The sequence below is a fragment of the Lepisma saccharinum genome, chromosome 8, assembly GCF_977018435.1.
Source record: "Lepisma saccharinum chromosome 8, izLepSacc3.1, whole genome shotgun sequence".
Classification (NCBI taxonomy): Eukaryota; Metazoa; Arthropoda; class Insecta; order Zygentoma; family Lepismatidae; genus Lepisma; species Lepisma saccharinum.
Window position 1 is genome coordinate 52078340 of NC_139236.1, and position 18384 is coordinate 52096723.

An 18384-nucleotide genomic window follows, 5' to 3' on the forward strand; every position below is an offset into this window, starting at 1 on the left:
ATTGTCATGACATGATTATCATTTAACTGTTGCATGTGTTTCATCTAGTGTGAATGAATGTCAAAGGTTGCAGTGAACTTCAGTTACTTTTTCAGAGGCTGCTGACATAAAATAACTAATGAGCAAAACAATATTGTGTATTTGTTTGGGAAAAGTTTGAAATGTCTTTTCAGGGTGTCTATCAGTCTGCAAAACCTGGAAATACTTGAAAAATCAGGGAATTTATTTTTTCTGGAAAAGCCATGGAATTATCCAGAAAATTTACTGTGCCTCTGGAAAAAGTCAACATTTTTGTAGTAGTGCAGTAAAAGCAGGTTTTGAAGAAATAAATAAAGAAAGGACAAGTTGAAATATAAAATTTGTTGTTGACAAACTGTGCTTCAGTTTGATATACTGAGTATTACCAGTAGATACAGTAAAATTTTAACTATTTTGATGTAGAAATCTTCTAAAATAGGTGGCTATTGAAATTTACCCCTTTCCTGTTGCCTTTTGTGGTGTGTGTTTGGTAAATAATAGGTGTGTTATTAAATTGTACTATAATTATGTATTATTTATGCAGTAATTTATAACTTTCTATAAGGGCCTCCCTGATGGTGCAGTGGTATCGTCGTTGCCTTGTAATCAAGGGAGTGGTTCGGATCCCACTTTAAACTATAGGTCCAGTCCTGATAGCCTTACTGTGCATAAAGTGGACTTCAAACACCAAATCAATCAATGAATTTTTTTTTATAAATAAATGATTCTTTGATAATCATTAGTCAATGCATGGCAAGTATTACATAAAAACTCCCTTCATACCCAACAATCAATTACTATTGAGTCTCCCTCATCATTATTACCTTTAAATGTAAAGTAAATATTCCAATACTTGGTTAAATGGGATTCTAAGTGTACACTAATTGTCCTAATGATTTGATCTGGGAAACCTGAAAATGTCTGGGAATTTGTTTTTTATGAAATTGTAGACACCCTGGTTTTGCAGTAAAGCATAATATTCAGTATTGGTTTACAATCACTTCACAATCATGTGAATCACTTGAAGTTTAACTCAGTGTTTCTTTCAGAAAATTTGCTCCGGGGGGCATTCCAGAGAACCGGGAGGGTGTTGTGAATCTCATCTGCGAAATACAACATATGTGCGTTAACATTGAGAATTACCAGTGGCCTTCGTGGTTCGTCAATGAACTTGACGCTGAGCGTTACAGGTGGGAAATGACGTACAGTAACAAAAATAAAGTAGGATGCGGTGACCTAAGTATACTTAGTAATTCAATGTGGAAAGATGTAGATTTTTCTTTTTATTTGTCTCTTTTTCTTTTTATTAGTCCGTTGTCTAACATTTACAAATATTATCTTGTGCAATTAGCATTACAATAGTAAATTACAAAACATCACCTACTTTTACATTTTATCATCCAGAACAAATTCCACAATGGTGAACCAGGAAAAATATTACAATTATTAAACTCAATAGAACACATCATGCAAAGCTTAAGATGGCATGAAGAATTTACAGCAATCTTATCCTGCGAGCTTTCTTCGTGGCATAGAAATCTACTGTTTTCTCCAGAAATTCATCACTTGGGATCTTAGGTCCCTCAATGCTTATTATCGTGCAATGCATTAAAGTTCCTGGTAGCATTCTACTTCTTGTCCTAGTTAGTATCCGATTCATAGCACTGACAAACCTTTCTACGCCGGCTGTCGTTACAGGAATGGTTAGGACTTCACAGAGTTTTTTCAACTCGCAATATCCCACGTCAGCTTCTAAGATTTTCAACAATGGATTGTCAGCTTCTGTATATATTCCATTATCAAGCATCGACTTGACAAGAAATTTGGAGGACTTGAGGTCAGCAAGAACGCTTTTCACCTTAAGCATGGGAAAATTAGCACAAAACCTTTTGACTTCTGTGTCTTGCAAATCTACTACTGACTGAAAGGTTTGAAATTGACTTGCGAATCTCACGGTATCAATAGATTGATCGTTGAACCTGTTTCCCATTTCTTCAATTACACTTTCCGCTTATTCCTTCATCCCACAGAAGGTTTTCCCATCATCTTCATCAGCAACCAGGTGCACCTCAGATCCGATATTCTTCAGTTCGCGCCGAATACTTTTTTGCAGATCACTGTTGATGTTTTCACACTGATTTGCAATATCCTGCAAACGCAAATTACAAATAAATACCACGTCGGCTTTGATGACAACTAGTTGGCGCTTTTGGTGTGGAAAGTACTACTGCACATTCGAGATGGAAGAGAGGAGATAAGGCTAGTGCAGTTGCCAGTTTTATTCTGCTTCATCTGTAAGATTGGACAAGTGTGGGCATTGTTATTTACAGAGGGAAATATAAAGGAAAAAATATTTGCCATACAAAGTAATGCGGTCCGATGTGAGGGAAACAACGGTAGCAGAAAAGTTTTATATACTTCGGTTTTATTGTACAATTTTGTCCAGGGGAGGGGGTGGTAGAATTCCTCCGGGGGAGCACCCCCGGAAAGGTGCCTGAAAGAAACGCTGGAACTGTCAATATTGTTGTTATTTTTTTAACACTTTGTAAAAGGACAGTGAAAGTTAACTTCTTTCTGCTAAAAATATGTATGTTTTGCAGTCAGGAAAATATAAGCACAATTGACTTAATGGATGATAATTATGAGATGTCACTTCTGACATCAACATATTATTGTCACATAAGTATATGGTGTCAGCATCACAGTTGTTCTTGTATACATTGGTGGCTCGTGGTGAACGAAACTGGAGGGGCGATATTCTGCCGACAAGCAATGATGAATTTGTAATTTATTTAACAGCCAACGTGATAAATTGTAATATTCGTTTTTTATCAAATATAATGTTTTACATCTTAGCAGCACTTTTTATTTAACAGTATTAAAAGCATCATGAAGGATGGAAGAATTAGAATGCTAACAGTTAGCCATAGCATTTTCTAACAGAGCGTAACTAACAGAGGAAAAGAAATAGAAAAGGGAAGTTACCAGACAACTTTACCACATTTTCAGGAATTTTTAGTAATGTGCTAATCAAAACATATAAAGGGTGTCTCAAAAATATGGGATTTTTTAAATTGTAACTTGGCAACACTGCGAGGAATGTGGCACCACGTAACGTACAAAACATGAAGTAGGTGCAGTGCAATTCAGTTATCATGGAGCAGTGGAGTGGTGCACGGCATGCATACGCTGTGAAAGCGTATGATAAGAATAACGACAGTATCAATGCTGCACGTTGAGAATTTCGGCGACATTATCAGCTGCAACGGCATGCACAAGTTTTAAGAAACTAACTACAAAAACATCGACCGGCAACAATTGCAGAACTGAAGACACAAATTTGTGAGGAAATCAACCAGATTCCTGCGGACATGTTCCATCGAGCAATGCACGATGTTCCCCGACGACTTCAGGAATTTGTACACACAAATGGTAGCCATCTTACTGACATCATCTTCAAAACATGAAGGCCATTTTGTGAATGAATAACATGTTTACAGTTAATTGCATACCCTGTACTATTCATCTGCATGAATTGCCTCGAAGTTCATCTTCTTTTATTTTCCATTTCAAAATGTCCCATATTTTTGAAACACCCTTTATTTTAGATCTACATCATTGTAATAAAAATGCACTTCCCACTGAACACACATAAAAATATAAACAACGCATATGTGAGATTGATAACTTCGCAAGTAACAAGAACCAGTAGCTGACTTCAGTTTTGGAGTGGCCTGACCCTGTGGCCGAGTGGTTAGCACATTGCGCTGCGATGCCAAGGGTCCCAGATTCGAATCCCGCTCGGGCTTGGTTATTTGTGAATGTCCATTCATCAATTTCAACATTTCATCACTCATCCCCATCTTTGCAAATTAGCCAAGAGGCACAACACGCGAAGTAAAATAAACTAAATCAATCAATCAGTCAGTGGTGGAGTGCAGGGGCGCCAACTTGTCAAAATTATTGGGGGGGCTCTGATCACTGAAGGAAATGAATGAATGACTCACTCCCTCTCTTTTTAAAAAATAAAAAATACCTCTTCGTATAGCAGTTTTTAAGCAGCTATTATATTCCTCATGCAAATGAAATGTAACATGAAAAACGTTTAGAAAATGTTTCAAAGTCTCTTTATGTCTTTTGTGTCTGCTCATTTGTTTTTTAGATAACAATTAACATTTTTATTGAAAAGTATGTATTTACATTAAGAGGCCAACCCAACAGTTTTATGCTGACCTCGGTGGCCGAGCGTGTTGGGTGGTAGACTCAACCCGCTTTGATCAAGAGGTCTCTGGTTCGAGTCCCGGCGAGGGCATGGGTGTGTTTTAATGTCTGCAACAGACATGTGATGGGTTGCAAATAACCCATAAAATAAACAATATTTACAATATTTAACAGTTTTATTTAATTATTTACATAAATGCTAACACAAATCGCAGGAAAATGGTTTTACTTTTTTGTTCTTGCTACAATATTGTACTTTTTAAATTTAATTTTGCAATAATAAAAAAAATAGCATGTGCACTAAGATATAAATTGACATACACAACTAAAACATATGAACATGATTTAAAAATAAAGCAAAATTCTCTCTACGCAGTGGGTTATTTTTTATGAACTCATTAACGAGCGGTCTCAGGTCCAAATTATCAAGCACAGTTTGATGTATGTGGAGTACCGCTAAGCCGCTTAGTCTCTTCTACCTCATTGTAGATCTCAAATATGTCTTTAGTCGGCTAATAGCACTGAATGACCTTTCGGCTGTGGACCATCATGAATTTGGCTCCTGGAGGGTGCTGTCTTCCAAAAGAAACTTTCTTATGTCACGCATGGTAGTTAGAACCACTTTCTTCTGTTTGGCGATATCACCAAGCATGGACATGTGTAAGGAGAACTTATCGGCATCCAAATCTTTGCGAAAGAATTCCCGCGTTTGCTGAAAGTTTGTTGTGCAACTGTTCACAACTGAGATGCATTCTTTCTCTACGGCTGTTACTTTTTGTAGCCCTGTAGATTCATGTCCTTGTTTAACACATGATTTTGCTGTGTCACACACGTCAGTGTATATTGATTTATAATACTATTTTGGAGTGTAGAACTTGTGATGTTTGGCAGCATCAGGATTTTCAAGTCTCTTAGGGACGTGACGTTGCCGGGGCAATTCTGGCTCAACGAGGCTCGGTTTGCCCTTTGTGCATTTCAGCCAGAACTGCTCAAAACACATTCGCTTTTCTTGAAAGATGTCAGTCAAGTATTTTAGTTTTGATTCCACTTCTGTAGCACCAATGCGTGGAGACTGAATCTTACAGTTTACCTCTTCTATTGGGCCCATCACATGGCAGTAGAGGGAGAGAAAGAAAAATGTCTTGAAGTGAAGCATTGTCTCCAGATATCCAGCACATTTTAATGTTGCGTCAGGAATCCTCTTCAGAAAAATTCTCAAGAAAATTGAGAAGGTTTTCATAGTTCCTTAAGATCTGTTGCATACTGGAGGCTCTCAACGTCCACCGACGACGGCAAAGTGGTCGCAGTCCAGTATGGCCAGCCTTCTCATTCACATCAATAATATTCCTAAATATTTGCATTCTTTTAGGGGATTCCCAAAGAGTCTTTAACAAGTCGTTGGCTAAATTCATTATGTCTCTGATTAATATATGTATAATAGTAAATAATAATTATATACATACTTAGTATATAGCTATAAGTTATGTGTTTTGCTGTTTCCGGTCATAGCCCCCCCAAAGTTGATGGTTTAGCGGTCTCAGCCCCCCAAAGTTGATGGTCTAGAACATTTCAAATGTGTATTTAAAGTTAAGTTCATGTGGCAAAATTCAGAGTAAACTTTACAAGAGAAGAAAAATAATACATTAGATCCTCTTAACCCATTAATGCATAAAGTTTACAAACCACTTTCATGAAATTTTTTTCATGGTTTTGGTATCAGTACAATTCAAATAAGACAATATACGATACATTTTTATTTTTGCACTGTATGTAAGAGATACAGTGCGTCCGATAAATCGGACACTGTGCACTACGATCACTTCCGTGTGTCCAATAAATCGGACACTGTGCACAATGATCACTTTCATGTTTTGTCTATAAATAGCTGTCCCAAGGAAAAAGTATTGCTGTGCAAAATATGTAACCAAAAGAAAATAAAACACTTAAGATCAGTCATATGCAGTGGCGGATATTGGGTTCCAAAACCGGGCGGCAGGGGGAGCAAGGTGCCAAATGTAGGGGGCAAAGACAGTATATTTCCCTTTGCAGATTAGGTTTATCATAGTGCAGGTGCAAAAGTGACGAAAAATGGGGGGGGGGGGCAACTGCCCCCCTAATCGTCGCCACTGGTCATGTGTATGTTTGCATAAATACATACACATATTTCGAAGAAACAATACAAATGGAAACATTCGCAATAGAAATCAACAAATATACACAAAATTATTATTATTACAGTATAGAACACAGTGGTCCGATATCAGATTGTATCTGTGCACAACTGTAAATCTATCATGTAACCACTACTAGAGCTTTTTTGCCCAGTTCTTGAACCCAAAATGGATCAACTTTCCTCTAATGAACTGTTTTGCGTAGTGTCTCCCGAAGTAAGGAATCATACTCTCGTTGATGGAAAGTATTTCGTCCACACCCCCATGATGTTCGAAAGATGAGGAAGAAAAGTTTCTCGAAATATGGCCGTATCTTGTACAGACGATCGGACTCATCTATTTGTGAATTGTCATTCAAATTAATATTATGCAGAATAGTCTCAAACCGATCACAAGGAATGATTTCAGAAAGTATCGAAGGAGTATATTTTTCTTTTGACCAAACATACGTCTGTTTGAATATTTTGCATAACCTGACAACAAGAAACCACCAAGAACAACAAGAAGTTCTTCTTTCGTCAAATCAAGATCAATATTTTTTTGCGAAGCATACAATTTGGATTGATTTGTTATAAGATTTAGCATGTCCTCATCAAAAAATAAATTATAAAAGTCTAATGGTGATTCACAGTTTCGTGCTACTTCAGATGGTTCAATAGGGCAGCACTCAGTTTGTAATTAGATTGAAGGTAGACTTTTCTTCCACAAGGGTCTTGATTTTGTCTGAAGACGTATTATTATTATTATTATTATTATTATTATTATTATTATTTTTGAAGCACCAGTGTTATGTGTAGTGGTAGATGTAGACGCTACATTACTGGATGAACCTTCACAATCAACACAACTTCATATCTTAGTTTGCACCTCACAAACACTCATTAGCGTATTTCGCCAAAAATTGTTTAGTTTGGCCGCATGCTCATCAATAGATTTATCACTGTCTTCGTCTGTATCCTTGCCACTGGTGGTGTAACATAAATGAGTTGTTCCTCCTCCTCCTCCATATCTTCATTCTCCATAGTGGTCAAAATTTGATCACACACACACACATTCACACACTAATGCATAAACATGCACACATACATGCATATATACATACACACACTAATGCACAAACACACACACACACACACACATATACATTGACAATGTCTAAACATCAAAGGTATCAAAAATTTTACAGGAAATGGAAAATCTGCATAAAGTGCTCAATGAGCACAGTGTCCGATATATCGGACACTATATTTTCTCTCGCAATAGCAGCTCAGGGATAAAACTAATGCAGAAATTAATGTTACATGTTTGATTACTAATGTCTCTTATTCATATTTGTCAAAACACATCTCGGATAAATGTCAGCTACTACATATGAATTGAAATTAGCTTTCCCGTTACGCAGAAACGTAGTACAGCTCACTCTATATGTTTCACTCCCTTACAATTTGGCGGGAAATTTACAATGTTGCCAAACCCGTGGGGTGACATATGCATCACAGAGGTACCAAGGAACTAGATTTGATAAATATAACCAATTAAAGTGAAACAGTGTTACAGAAAATGCAAATATGTCAGTGTCCGATTAATCGGACACCATGCATCATTAACATTGGGGGGGCTCGAGCCCACCTAAGCCCCATGGAATCGGCGCCTATGGTGGAGTGGTTACAACAACATGCTACGATGCCAGGATGGGTTGAGTTTTCTTTGTGAATGTCCCTTCAAGAATTTCATTATATCATCACACATCCTGATCGTCGCGATTATCCAAAAGTGGCAGAAAAGCGATGCTAAATAACAAAAATCAAACATATCAGTATTTTTTTAATTACCAATAATTCATTTCTTCCTCGTTCCTTGTTTATTACTCTACGCTAATGTCATGAGTGAATAAGTTTATGGAATAGGGATTTTTTTTCTTATGTTAACGTCCTAGCTTGTGGCAACTCTTCATTGTTTACATTTCTCCGGGAAGAGAGGGCAGCTTCAGTAGGGGCTGGGATTTAGGACGACGAAAACCATCGTCCTCCCATGCGTTCTTCCCAGCTGCCTTGCCTCGCCAGAGAATGTTGACAGCGACATAGAGCACATACACGTGGAGTACGGTGCCCTGTCAGATTTCTCTCGCTGCAAGATCCAAGTCTCGCATTCCTACACGGTGGCCTGCAAACTTCACAACTATCGCAGGATAAAAATAATACAAAACCGACTACCCATCGATCTGTGAGCAACGAAATATTTGCAAATCAAATAATGCGAAAACTATACATAGATATTAATGTAATGTCTGTTCACTTGTGGTTACACACGGCAGTGCGGCATCCATATCATCCTTATGAGTGGCAGCCACTGCTTGTATATCAGAGAGGGCCTCCCCGATGGCACAGTGGTGGCGTGGTTGCCTTGTAATCAAGGGGTCCCGGGTTCGGTACCCAGTGGAGGCACAAGTGGTTCGGATCCCACTTTAAACTGTAGGTCCAGTCCCGATTAGCCTTTCTGTGCATAAAGTGGACTTAAAACAACAAATCAATCAATCAATTGTATATCAGAGAAGACTAGATCTCTTTAAAGAAGAGGGGAGGGCGATTGAGTACAATGTACATAATACATTCAGCACTCATATTTTTCTTTCTGTTGATGACAGAATGATCCCTGAGATATGTTCAGGTTTACGCATTTTGTCCATGCTGTTGAACCACAATATAGGGTGAGCCGTCTGGAGCAAAATAAAATGACACGTTTAAGTAGAAGTTTTCTTACTTTTGTTGTTTTCTTGACCAGCTTCTTGTGGGTATTAAGGACACCAATGATCGTCTAGTGAGTTCAACTCTTCACGCCCTGGCTGAGTTAGTCCCTCTGCTGGGTGCTGCAACCGTCATAGGAGGGAAGAGAGGGAAATTATTCACAGACGGGAGACCAAAGGTATATATTTCTATGCTTTGTATGCATGTGAAGTGAGAATCCTTCACCTAAAGTGTATTTTTTTTTGTCATTCCTCCTGAGTTCTGCAAATTGTGTTTAAATATGTGGCAGTCAGTTTGTAAAAAGTTCTTAAGGGAATTTGGGGCTCATATGTGTAATTTATGATTGTAATGGAAGAACAATGATGTTGAAAAATTTATTTGACATGACAAAAAAATGGACCAGAATTTTAATGTAATGTTGTGTAACATATCCACCTCAATTAGAAATTTTGAGAAGAATAATTATTTTTCTTTGACTAAAAAGTTACATTAAATATTTAAAATAAATATTTTATTTCAGAAATAATTTACTTTTCCTTCATGTAGTTCGTAGCAAATGATAAAAATGATAAGACAGTATTCATAAATCATCTTAGACAGTATTGGTAAATCATTTTGTTTATGGTATATAAAAATGCACAATGCACATTGAAGGCACTGACTGATTACCCTCAGTTATATATGTGGGTTAAGTCATAAGTCATGGCAACTATTTTCTTTTCTCACGAAGAGGGGACAACATGAAAAATCTTAAGATATACGTTTGAAAGTGTATGGAATGTACTTTCGAAAGAAGCCACCAGATGGTGTATGTGAACAACGGTGGGGTAGTAAGCATGCACCCAAGTTCAGTCGGTGAGTGACAGCATTCGAAAATGGAGGTCATTCTGGCATACGACTGTCAAGGTGTTCTTGTGTGCCATCCAGTTCGTGAGGGGCACACTGTGAATGCAGTGTATTACACTTCATTTTTTATGTCACAATTGCGCCGTGCAGCATGGACCAAACATCCAGAACTTTTGGACAATGCCATTATCCAACATGATAACGCGACAGCTCACATGACGGACATTGTTAGGCATCACTTACATCGCTGGGGATGGGAGGTTCTTACACACCTGCCTTATTCTCCTGATTTAAGTCAATGTGACTATGATCTCATCCCCAATGTGAAGAAGCCATTGCGTAGGAAACGGTTTGCCAACAAAGAAGAGATCGTAACAGTATTTCGGCAAGAGGTGTTGCACATGCAGCTAAGCCAGGGTGATAAGGGGAGAACGTAGGAAGATAGCCTGACAGGTTGGAAACCGAGAGGTCGCGGGTTCGGGTCGCAGCGGATGGTATTCAATGCCTACACAATCGCTGACAACGAACAGTGGATAACCTGGGTGAATAGTTTGAAGGTTGTTAAACAGTGTAGTCTTGTGTACTTGTTGTTCATGCCATAATAAAACACTGTTGTCCAATGTCCTGTGTTCTGCCTCTTCCCTACGAGAGTCTCCTCCATCCAGACTTCATCTGGTGGCTTCATTCGAAGGTACATTCCGTACACTTTCAAACATATATCTTAAATTTTTCGTGTTTTCCCCTGTTCACGAGAAAAAAAATAGTTGCCATGACTTATGACTTAACCCTCGTATAAATGTTATATTTGTTTTATTTTGCCTTACAAAAAATAATAATAGTATTAATAAAAAACATTTGTTTTTTAAAAAAATTGCAACGCTTCAGCATGGCATGATGAAACAAAATATTCATACAGAAATGAATATTAATGAATATATGAACACACACATATATTACTCTATTGTGAAAAGAATAATCAACAACAGAAGTATAAAGCTTAGGATCAATGATTTTTTCCCCCTTTAAGTCCACTTGCCTCCACTGGGTATCGAATCTTAGGGTCAATAATAACTAATTTTTTACATGTGCAGAAAATGTTTCATGTTATAGAATATATGTGTCAAAATATTGAATGAAGTGTTAAAAATGATTCTTTGTATCAGGTTATCAATAAACATACTCTCAAAAAAGAATCCAAAGTAGCGACAAAGAAGAGTGGAGTTTCAAGAAGTTCAGAAGGCCTAAAGTCGGAAGCCCTAGATCTTGCTGTGAAAGGTAAATGTATGCTTTTTTTTTTTTTTCATATAAGAAAGTTGAATTCTCCTTCTCCACCAACCTAGAAAAGCAAACACATTGTTTTTGTGAGTGAAATGACCCTTATTAGAAACAGTAAGATCAGTAGGCAGTCAAGTTTGATGAAGGTTAGTTTATGATTAAGTTGAAGAAGTGTGTGGATTGGTTCCATTTGTTGCAATTGTAATATCTACACTTTACAATATGTTTTAGATTTTACGTTTTACAAGAAAAGTCAAATGGCTGCAATATAGGGTGAAACAAAACTCCAGCACGACCCTTTTTATTTGAAAGTGACTTGAAGGAGGACGATGGAACTTCAAATATGGGTAATGGGGTTGGGGCACACGTGATGGGACCAGTATGCATCGTGGCAGCCATCTTGAAAGCCGCCATTTTGGAATTACCTTCAGATTTTCAAATGGGAAGAGGGTCATGTGGCACATCATTTAAGGTGTGTGTTTTCTCAGAAACAAGAATATGCAGGTATTTTCCCCCTAACTTTATTTGGTGAGAACATTTTGACAGTTGAAGTTCACATTTGGCCCCACCCCCATTACCCATATTCGAAGTTTCATCGTCCTCCATCAATCCGTTTTCAAATTAATATAGTGGTGCTGGACTTTTGCCTCACCGTGTAGTGTAGTCAGTGTTTCAAATCTTAAGTCTTTTTCAGGAATTTTTACACCTGCTATTTTTCTAATAGAATGACAATATTTCTGAAAAAAATAAATTGTAAGTACTTATAATCCTATAAATGAAGTTGTTCATCAATCAGTACTCTGATATAAGTGGTCAGGGTAATGTTTGTCTCATCATCCATTTCATCTGTTCTTCATTCATCTTCATAATCATGATTAACCCAAGTTGTAGAAAAGCAATGTAAAATAATCAAATTAGAAAGAAAAGAGTGATAGCAGTAAATTTTTTGTTCTTTTTTGTCAGCATTTTATTTTGGTACTTCCCTTTGAAACAAAGATTGATCATATTACATAGTTTTATATACATTCATAAAACATAAGAGAGGGTGGGAGGAAAGGGGAAGCAGGAGAACTTAGGAGCAAAGCAGGGGAGCTTCAAACCATGTGTGTCAGAAATAATAATGATAAAAGTAATAATAATAATTGTTATTACAAAACTGTCTAAATTTAAATATATTAAATTAATTAATATAATAGTATTGATTAAAATATTAAATTAATATTTTAGATGTATTTAAGATCTCGAAAACTTGTATATAAACAACTGGCCTGGCATGGAAATTAACGTAAATTGGATAAAGAATTGAATATTTATTGAATAACAAAAAAGAATATCAGATCCAATTTATGAAATGTTAGGTTCCTTACAGTGGCGGCGATTAGGTGACAAAACTGGAGGGGTGGGGGTGGCAAGGATTATAAAGAGAGGGGGAAGTCTGCTCAAATATCTGAGATATACATGTTGGCGGACTAGTCATTAGGCAGGAACTATAAGTACAGAAATCAAATTACAATTCAATTACGTCTTTTGTTAAATTTCATTTTTTAATAAATTAATAAACATGGTCTTACATTAACAACCCATAAATTTAATAACCTAGAATACCACACTAAATAACTGCTGTAGACACTACACTTACATAACATCTCGGGGCCATCCTTAATAAGCATAAGCATACTGATAAAGGTGGCCGCGGTGGCCCAGTCGGTAACGCGTCTGACTACCATGCTAAAGGTCCCGGGTTCGATCCCCGGCCGGTTCAAATCCGGGAACTTTTCTAACGGTGGAAGCGGCCCTGGCGCCCACCCAGCGTCGAATAACATGGGTACCTGGGGGAAACCCTGGGGGGTAAAGGCGGTCAGGGGCGTGATGCTGATCACATCACCCCCACTCACGACCAGATCAAGAAAGTGTGGGGCGTTACCCCCACACCCCCTATACGCCTTCATGGTGTGGTGCTATGCACAGGGGAACACTTTACTTCACTTTTTTATACTGATAAAAAATATTTACTTATCGAAACCAATCTAGGTTAAATTAGAGTTTTGGATTGTTAAGGTAAGATTATTTTTATTGTTAATTTAATACAACAAGCAATGGAGATTCTGTAATAACTATCTGTTCTTAATTAACTCTGATAAACTTACTATTCATTTTTCTGCGTAAGTTTTTTCAGCGATCAATTTCGCCACTCGTCTGGTGGCTTCGTCGGCAGCATGTTTTGAAGCATTTAAGTTAATTTCTACACGAAGCATTTGTACTTCCTTGCAGAACCATTTGGTAGAGTTACTAGTTGGTGGCTTAGCTGTAACCCTGAGGAATCTTGGTTGTGGTCACACGTGAATTTTTACCAAACAAATACATAAGAATTTATGTTAAGAAATAATAATATTATTATTTTAATGAAATTGCCCATGAAGATGAATGAAAGATGTGTAAGAACAAGACTTAGCATAAAGAGTTAATAGTGTGGGGCAAAAAGTGGGGTGGGGGGGGAAACTGGTTCCTTATTATTTTGTGGTAGTAGTGTGCATAAATCTTCTTTGCTACTGTTGTTCAAAGTGGTAAGATCCCAATATCAGGGTGGCTACTCACCGGGAATTCCTTGAATTCTGGGAATTATGTGTGAATTCTACATGAATTTTTCTCCGTAGACGTGAAAAATTGCAACTTTTATTAATCCAGATAAATTCATACATTTACAAATGTTCCGAGGCAAGTGTTTCACAGTTTAACTTCTATGTTTATGGGGGAAGAAAAAAGGAAGCTGCGTGGAAAATAAAACAGAATTATTTTAATCCTTTTACTTTGTTGGTGTCCTTTGCGGAACAATCTATCTGACAGAGGGAAGATTATTGCAAAATAAGATATCTTGAATTTGAGTTTGAAATCCTTATACAATTAACAATTTTTTGTAATTAGTATATTCCGTAACATTTGTGACTTGTGTTTGTAGATATATTTCAAGTCTGAGTTTGTAAAATGGCAAATGTAAACTCTGCACCTTAAATTGAATATTTTAATTTGGAAAGTTTACCTTGAAAACCGGGAATTATACTTGAATTTTATCATGGCCCTAGAGTGGCCACCCTGAATATAATCTTGCCTTGGAATAAGTTCGGCGGAAACAAATGCTAAAGACGTATGTTTTAATTATTTAATTGGTAAGCCTTTCGGGGAGGAGTGCAGACCCCCTCCCCTCCACACACACATACAAATACATCCTTGGAGCAAAGGTATAATATAAGATGAATAAGGATGTAATTGTTCAGTGGTAAATCAGGGTGTCTGCCAGTCAGGAATGTCAAGAAATCAACAGGGAGGTCAAAAAAGTCAAGAAATTATGCTGGTGGTCAAGAATTTTTCCTATTTTTTTACGGTATAGTGGATTTATATTGTTATGTACCTGTACTGAAATTTGGTAAAATGGTATATTTGGAAATTGAATATTGTATTGAGTTGTGGTTATGATTTGTTCACTTGTTTCTCAAGAATTACGTTCTTGTATGCGTGATGTTCTTAATTTCAAGCTATGTGGGGTCGTTTAAATAAATGTTAAGGAGGGGGAAAAAGGTCAAGAAAAAGTCAAGTATTTTGGATTTGTTATTTTGGTAGACTCCCTGTACATGTTCATAATGATGCACATATTAATGAGAGACAAGTGTGTGTCATCCATTTCTTTGTGACTGTCCTATTATAGGTAAAACAACATTATTATTATATGTTCTGTAAAGCTGTAAAGTATACCATTTATTCTGAATCCTAAATTAATTAAAAGAAATAAGATGTGGCAATAGTGAGTTTAAATTAAAATTTTAATGTTTGAGAAATTCCTAAAACAAGATTTTCTTGACATATTTTAAACAAATTTCTAGGGCTAGCATGATATCACTTTTCACTTTGAACAGATGCCAATAGTACTTCTAATACTCTTTCAGATTTCCACTGATATAATTACTTGAAAATTTCAGCAATTAGAAGTGGTTCAGAATATTTATAAAACATAAATTTCCCATTCCAACTATATCATGGCAACTTACGACCGGATCAAGAAAGTGGGGCGTTACCCCCACACCCCCTATATGCCTTCATGGCATGGTACTAAGCACAGGGGAACACTTTACCTTTTTTTTCATGGCAATCTATCAGAATTTTGCTTTATTCATAATTTCACTGGAGATAATTATTTAATCACGAAATCCATTTCTCTCTTCAGTGTTGTTGCAAAAATAATGAAAATTGTGCATACTCCCTTAGTTTCAGGATATTTATATTCTCTGTAAGTGTTGTGTAGCATCTTTGCAGATTCCGCAAGATGCTTGAACTCCAAAAATGTATTGGTTGGTATCTGCGATTAAATTTCAGCTGAGCCAAGCTCTCTGGCAGAGTTGTTAGCACAGCATGCTACAGGGTCCCAGGTTCGAATCCCAGCCTGGGCATGGGTGTTCTTTGTGAGTGTCCCTTCATCAATTTCATCATATCACTTATTGCCATCTTTGCAATTAGCCAAAGGTGGTAGCAAAGTGAAGTAAAATAAACCAAATCAGTCGACCAATAAATAAATTCCAGATGATACTTTGTGATATCAATACCAATGCATGACTTTTGTCATTATGTTAAGTAGACACTGTGACAAAAGATTTTCTCTAGTAAGATATTAATTTAAACATTCTTTCTCTCTTTATGTGTGTGTTATCATTAGTGCACTATTTTCTTTTCCTTTTGTGTTTTACAGATTCAAATAAAACTTCGGATCCAAGTGCTCTGAAAGCACAACCTTTGAAAGAAGTGGAAGATATTGCGGAAAGTGGATACTCATTTTCTATGAATGAATCTCGCCTTCTACCAGAGAGACCATCGCCTGACGGTGGAGAAGATGAGGATAAAACAGATGATGATGCATGGTCGGACTGGGAGGAACCCACAGCATCGGAAACTGCCAATGTGTCTGTCGAAGGTGACGTCTCTTCGGTAGCGCAGTCTAGTGTCTCACAAACATCCAAAGCAGCAACAAAGACTAGTGTTAGTTCCATCATGGATATTTTATCTCTTGACATCAAAGTGTCACAAACTGAAGAAGAAATTGACTTCTTTCAAGATATGGAGCCTGTGATTTCTAAAACAAATATCGTAGATGTTTCTCCCGAGAATAATGTAAGTGTTCATTCGACCTTCAGTGTTGCGATAGAAGAAGTTGAAAAGGGTACCGATAGGAATGATGGAAAGAAATTTCAAGTCCTTGTAAATGAAAAAGTTGAAGAAGCTGGATGGGATGATGATTTAGATTGGGGAGAAGGGCTGTAATTATTTCTTTACAAATAATTATTTTTTAAAATGGAATTGGAAAAGTGCACTTTTATTCCAGGTTGTGGGTAATCAAGTTACATTTGTGGCAGAGAAGTTTATTGAACTGCACATCAAACGTTACGATTCATAGTCTTTATTGTTCAAACTTTACAAAGGTAGATGATGTAATTTTTTTTCTTACACATTAAGGCTGAACTGATACCAATACTGTTGCCGATACTCTTCCCAATTCTCACCAACATCAATGTTTGTAGCAACCAAAAAATATTTAAAATGTTGACTAATGTTATTGCATAAGTATTCCACTCAGTATTTAGCAGAATTTTGCTTTTAAAATATTCCACAATTACATTGGAATATTAAAATAACAATATTAAGGTGAAGAGTGACAGTTTCGCACCAGTTGTGCATTTATTTCAATATCGTCGGAATGGGCACTGCTACTAAAAAGAAACTCGACTATACAAGAGAGTATGAATTTATCACCATGTTGCAAATGAAAGTGATTTTTCAAGTTGATTACTAAACTGGAGATGATGTTTGAAAAATATGGTAATAACAATTTTCAGATTCCCATGCCTTCCTTATGGAGGATAAAACTTCAGCAAATCAAATGGGAGTTTTGACTTTTCCCTATGACAGATCAAATCTTCAACGTGCCCTCTTTCTGTTTGTGTGGTTTTCTACGCCATCGTAAGTTTGGTATTCCCAAAATCAAAAGTAAAAGAATACTCTCATAAGCGTAATCCTAAGTTTTATCCTCTTCCACTCTTGCGTGTGGGGGAGGAGCAGTTTAAGTTCCTCACGTCTGGCTGGACACAAGCTGTTTCTCCTGCCCTTAATCACAAGATTTTTTTTCCATTTAATACTGTTGCAGCTTAATGAAAACTTTGGATTTTGCATAATTTCCAGGATATATACACTCCACAAGAGTGTTGCATGGCATTTTTGTGCACCCTGCAAAATACTGAAACTTATTTATTTATTTATTTTTTTATTCATGCTTTCCTATGAAGTATCAGCTGGTATCAGAGAATAAATTCAAACCAATACTTTCCGTAACAGGTACCAGTTCATCAGCATCAGTATTGGCTCAGCTGTAATGCACATATATTGACACCACATGTTTTCATTCAAAGAAAATATTTTACACTGTGATGGCTGTGTTGTTTCACAAGAATTTAGGATGTGCTCCATCTGTGCATTTTTTTTACATACAGAAGAATTACTGAGACATGTATGACATTCTAGAAATACTTTCTTGTACTGGTTTTGCTTTAAAAGTATTGAAGTTGAGTAATTTTTAGAGTTTGTATACTGTGTTGCTTGAATTTGATTCAATCAAAATGGAGTTTATAGAGGTTTGTCACAGTTCTTGAAAAGATTGATTTCAGTAAATGTTGGTCTATGAAGTATGTTTCTGTTATACCATGTTTCTTAATTCAAAAACATCACTTTATAAAGAAATGACGGTCTTTTATTTATAGAAACCTTTTATTTTATGTTATTCCATAAAAACCCTTTGTAATACATATATACAGTGGTGCCTCAGAAGACCAAGGTGAAAACCTTAAAATATATCAAACTTTTTCGACATTTTGATTTATTGGAAAGAATGAAGATTGAATCTATGATGCGGGAAAATAAAAAATTGGGGTTCCATTGTATTTAAGATTTAAAATATTGTTATTGATTTTTGTCCTAGTCATCATAAAATTTCCCTTTTCAGCTTCCTGTTTTTATCTTTCAGATGTGCTATAAGGGTTAGGCCAACTGCACACCAGATCCGACATGACAGGAGT

General features: G+C 36.6%; 1 protein-coding gene across 5 annotated transcripts in view; it reads left to right on the forward strand.

The window, feature by feature from the left end:
* Positions 1-18060, forward strand: part of LOC145990997 (protein-associating with the carboxyl-terminal domain of ezrin-like) — a 59199-nt gene extending 41139 nt beyond the window's left edge. For 4 of the 5 annotated variants that reach the window (XM_083126645.1, XM_083126643.1, XM_083126644.1 and 1 more), the window contains 3 exons: positions 9192-9332; positions 11164-11275; positions 16011-18060. In XM_083126645.1, coding sequence (XP_082982771.1) covers positions 9192-9332; positions 11164-11275; positions 16011-16579 — 822 coding nt within the window. In that variant the 3' untranslated portion in view covers positions 16580-18060. The remainder of the gene's footprint in view (positions 1-9191; positions 9333-11163; positions 11276-16010) is intronic. The other variant, XM_083126647.1, reaches the window with a different exon arrangement.
* The last annotated feature ends 324 nt before the right edge of the window (positions 18061-18384 follow it).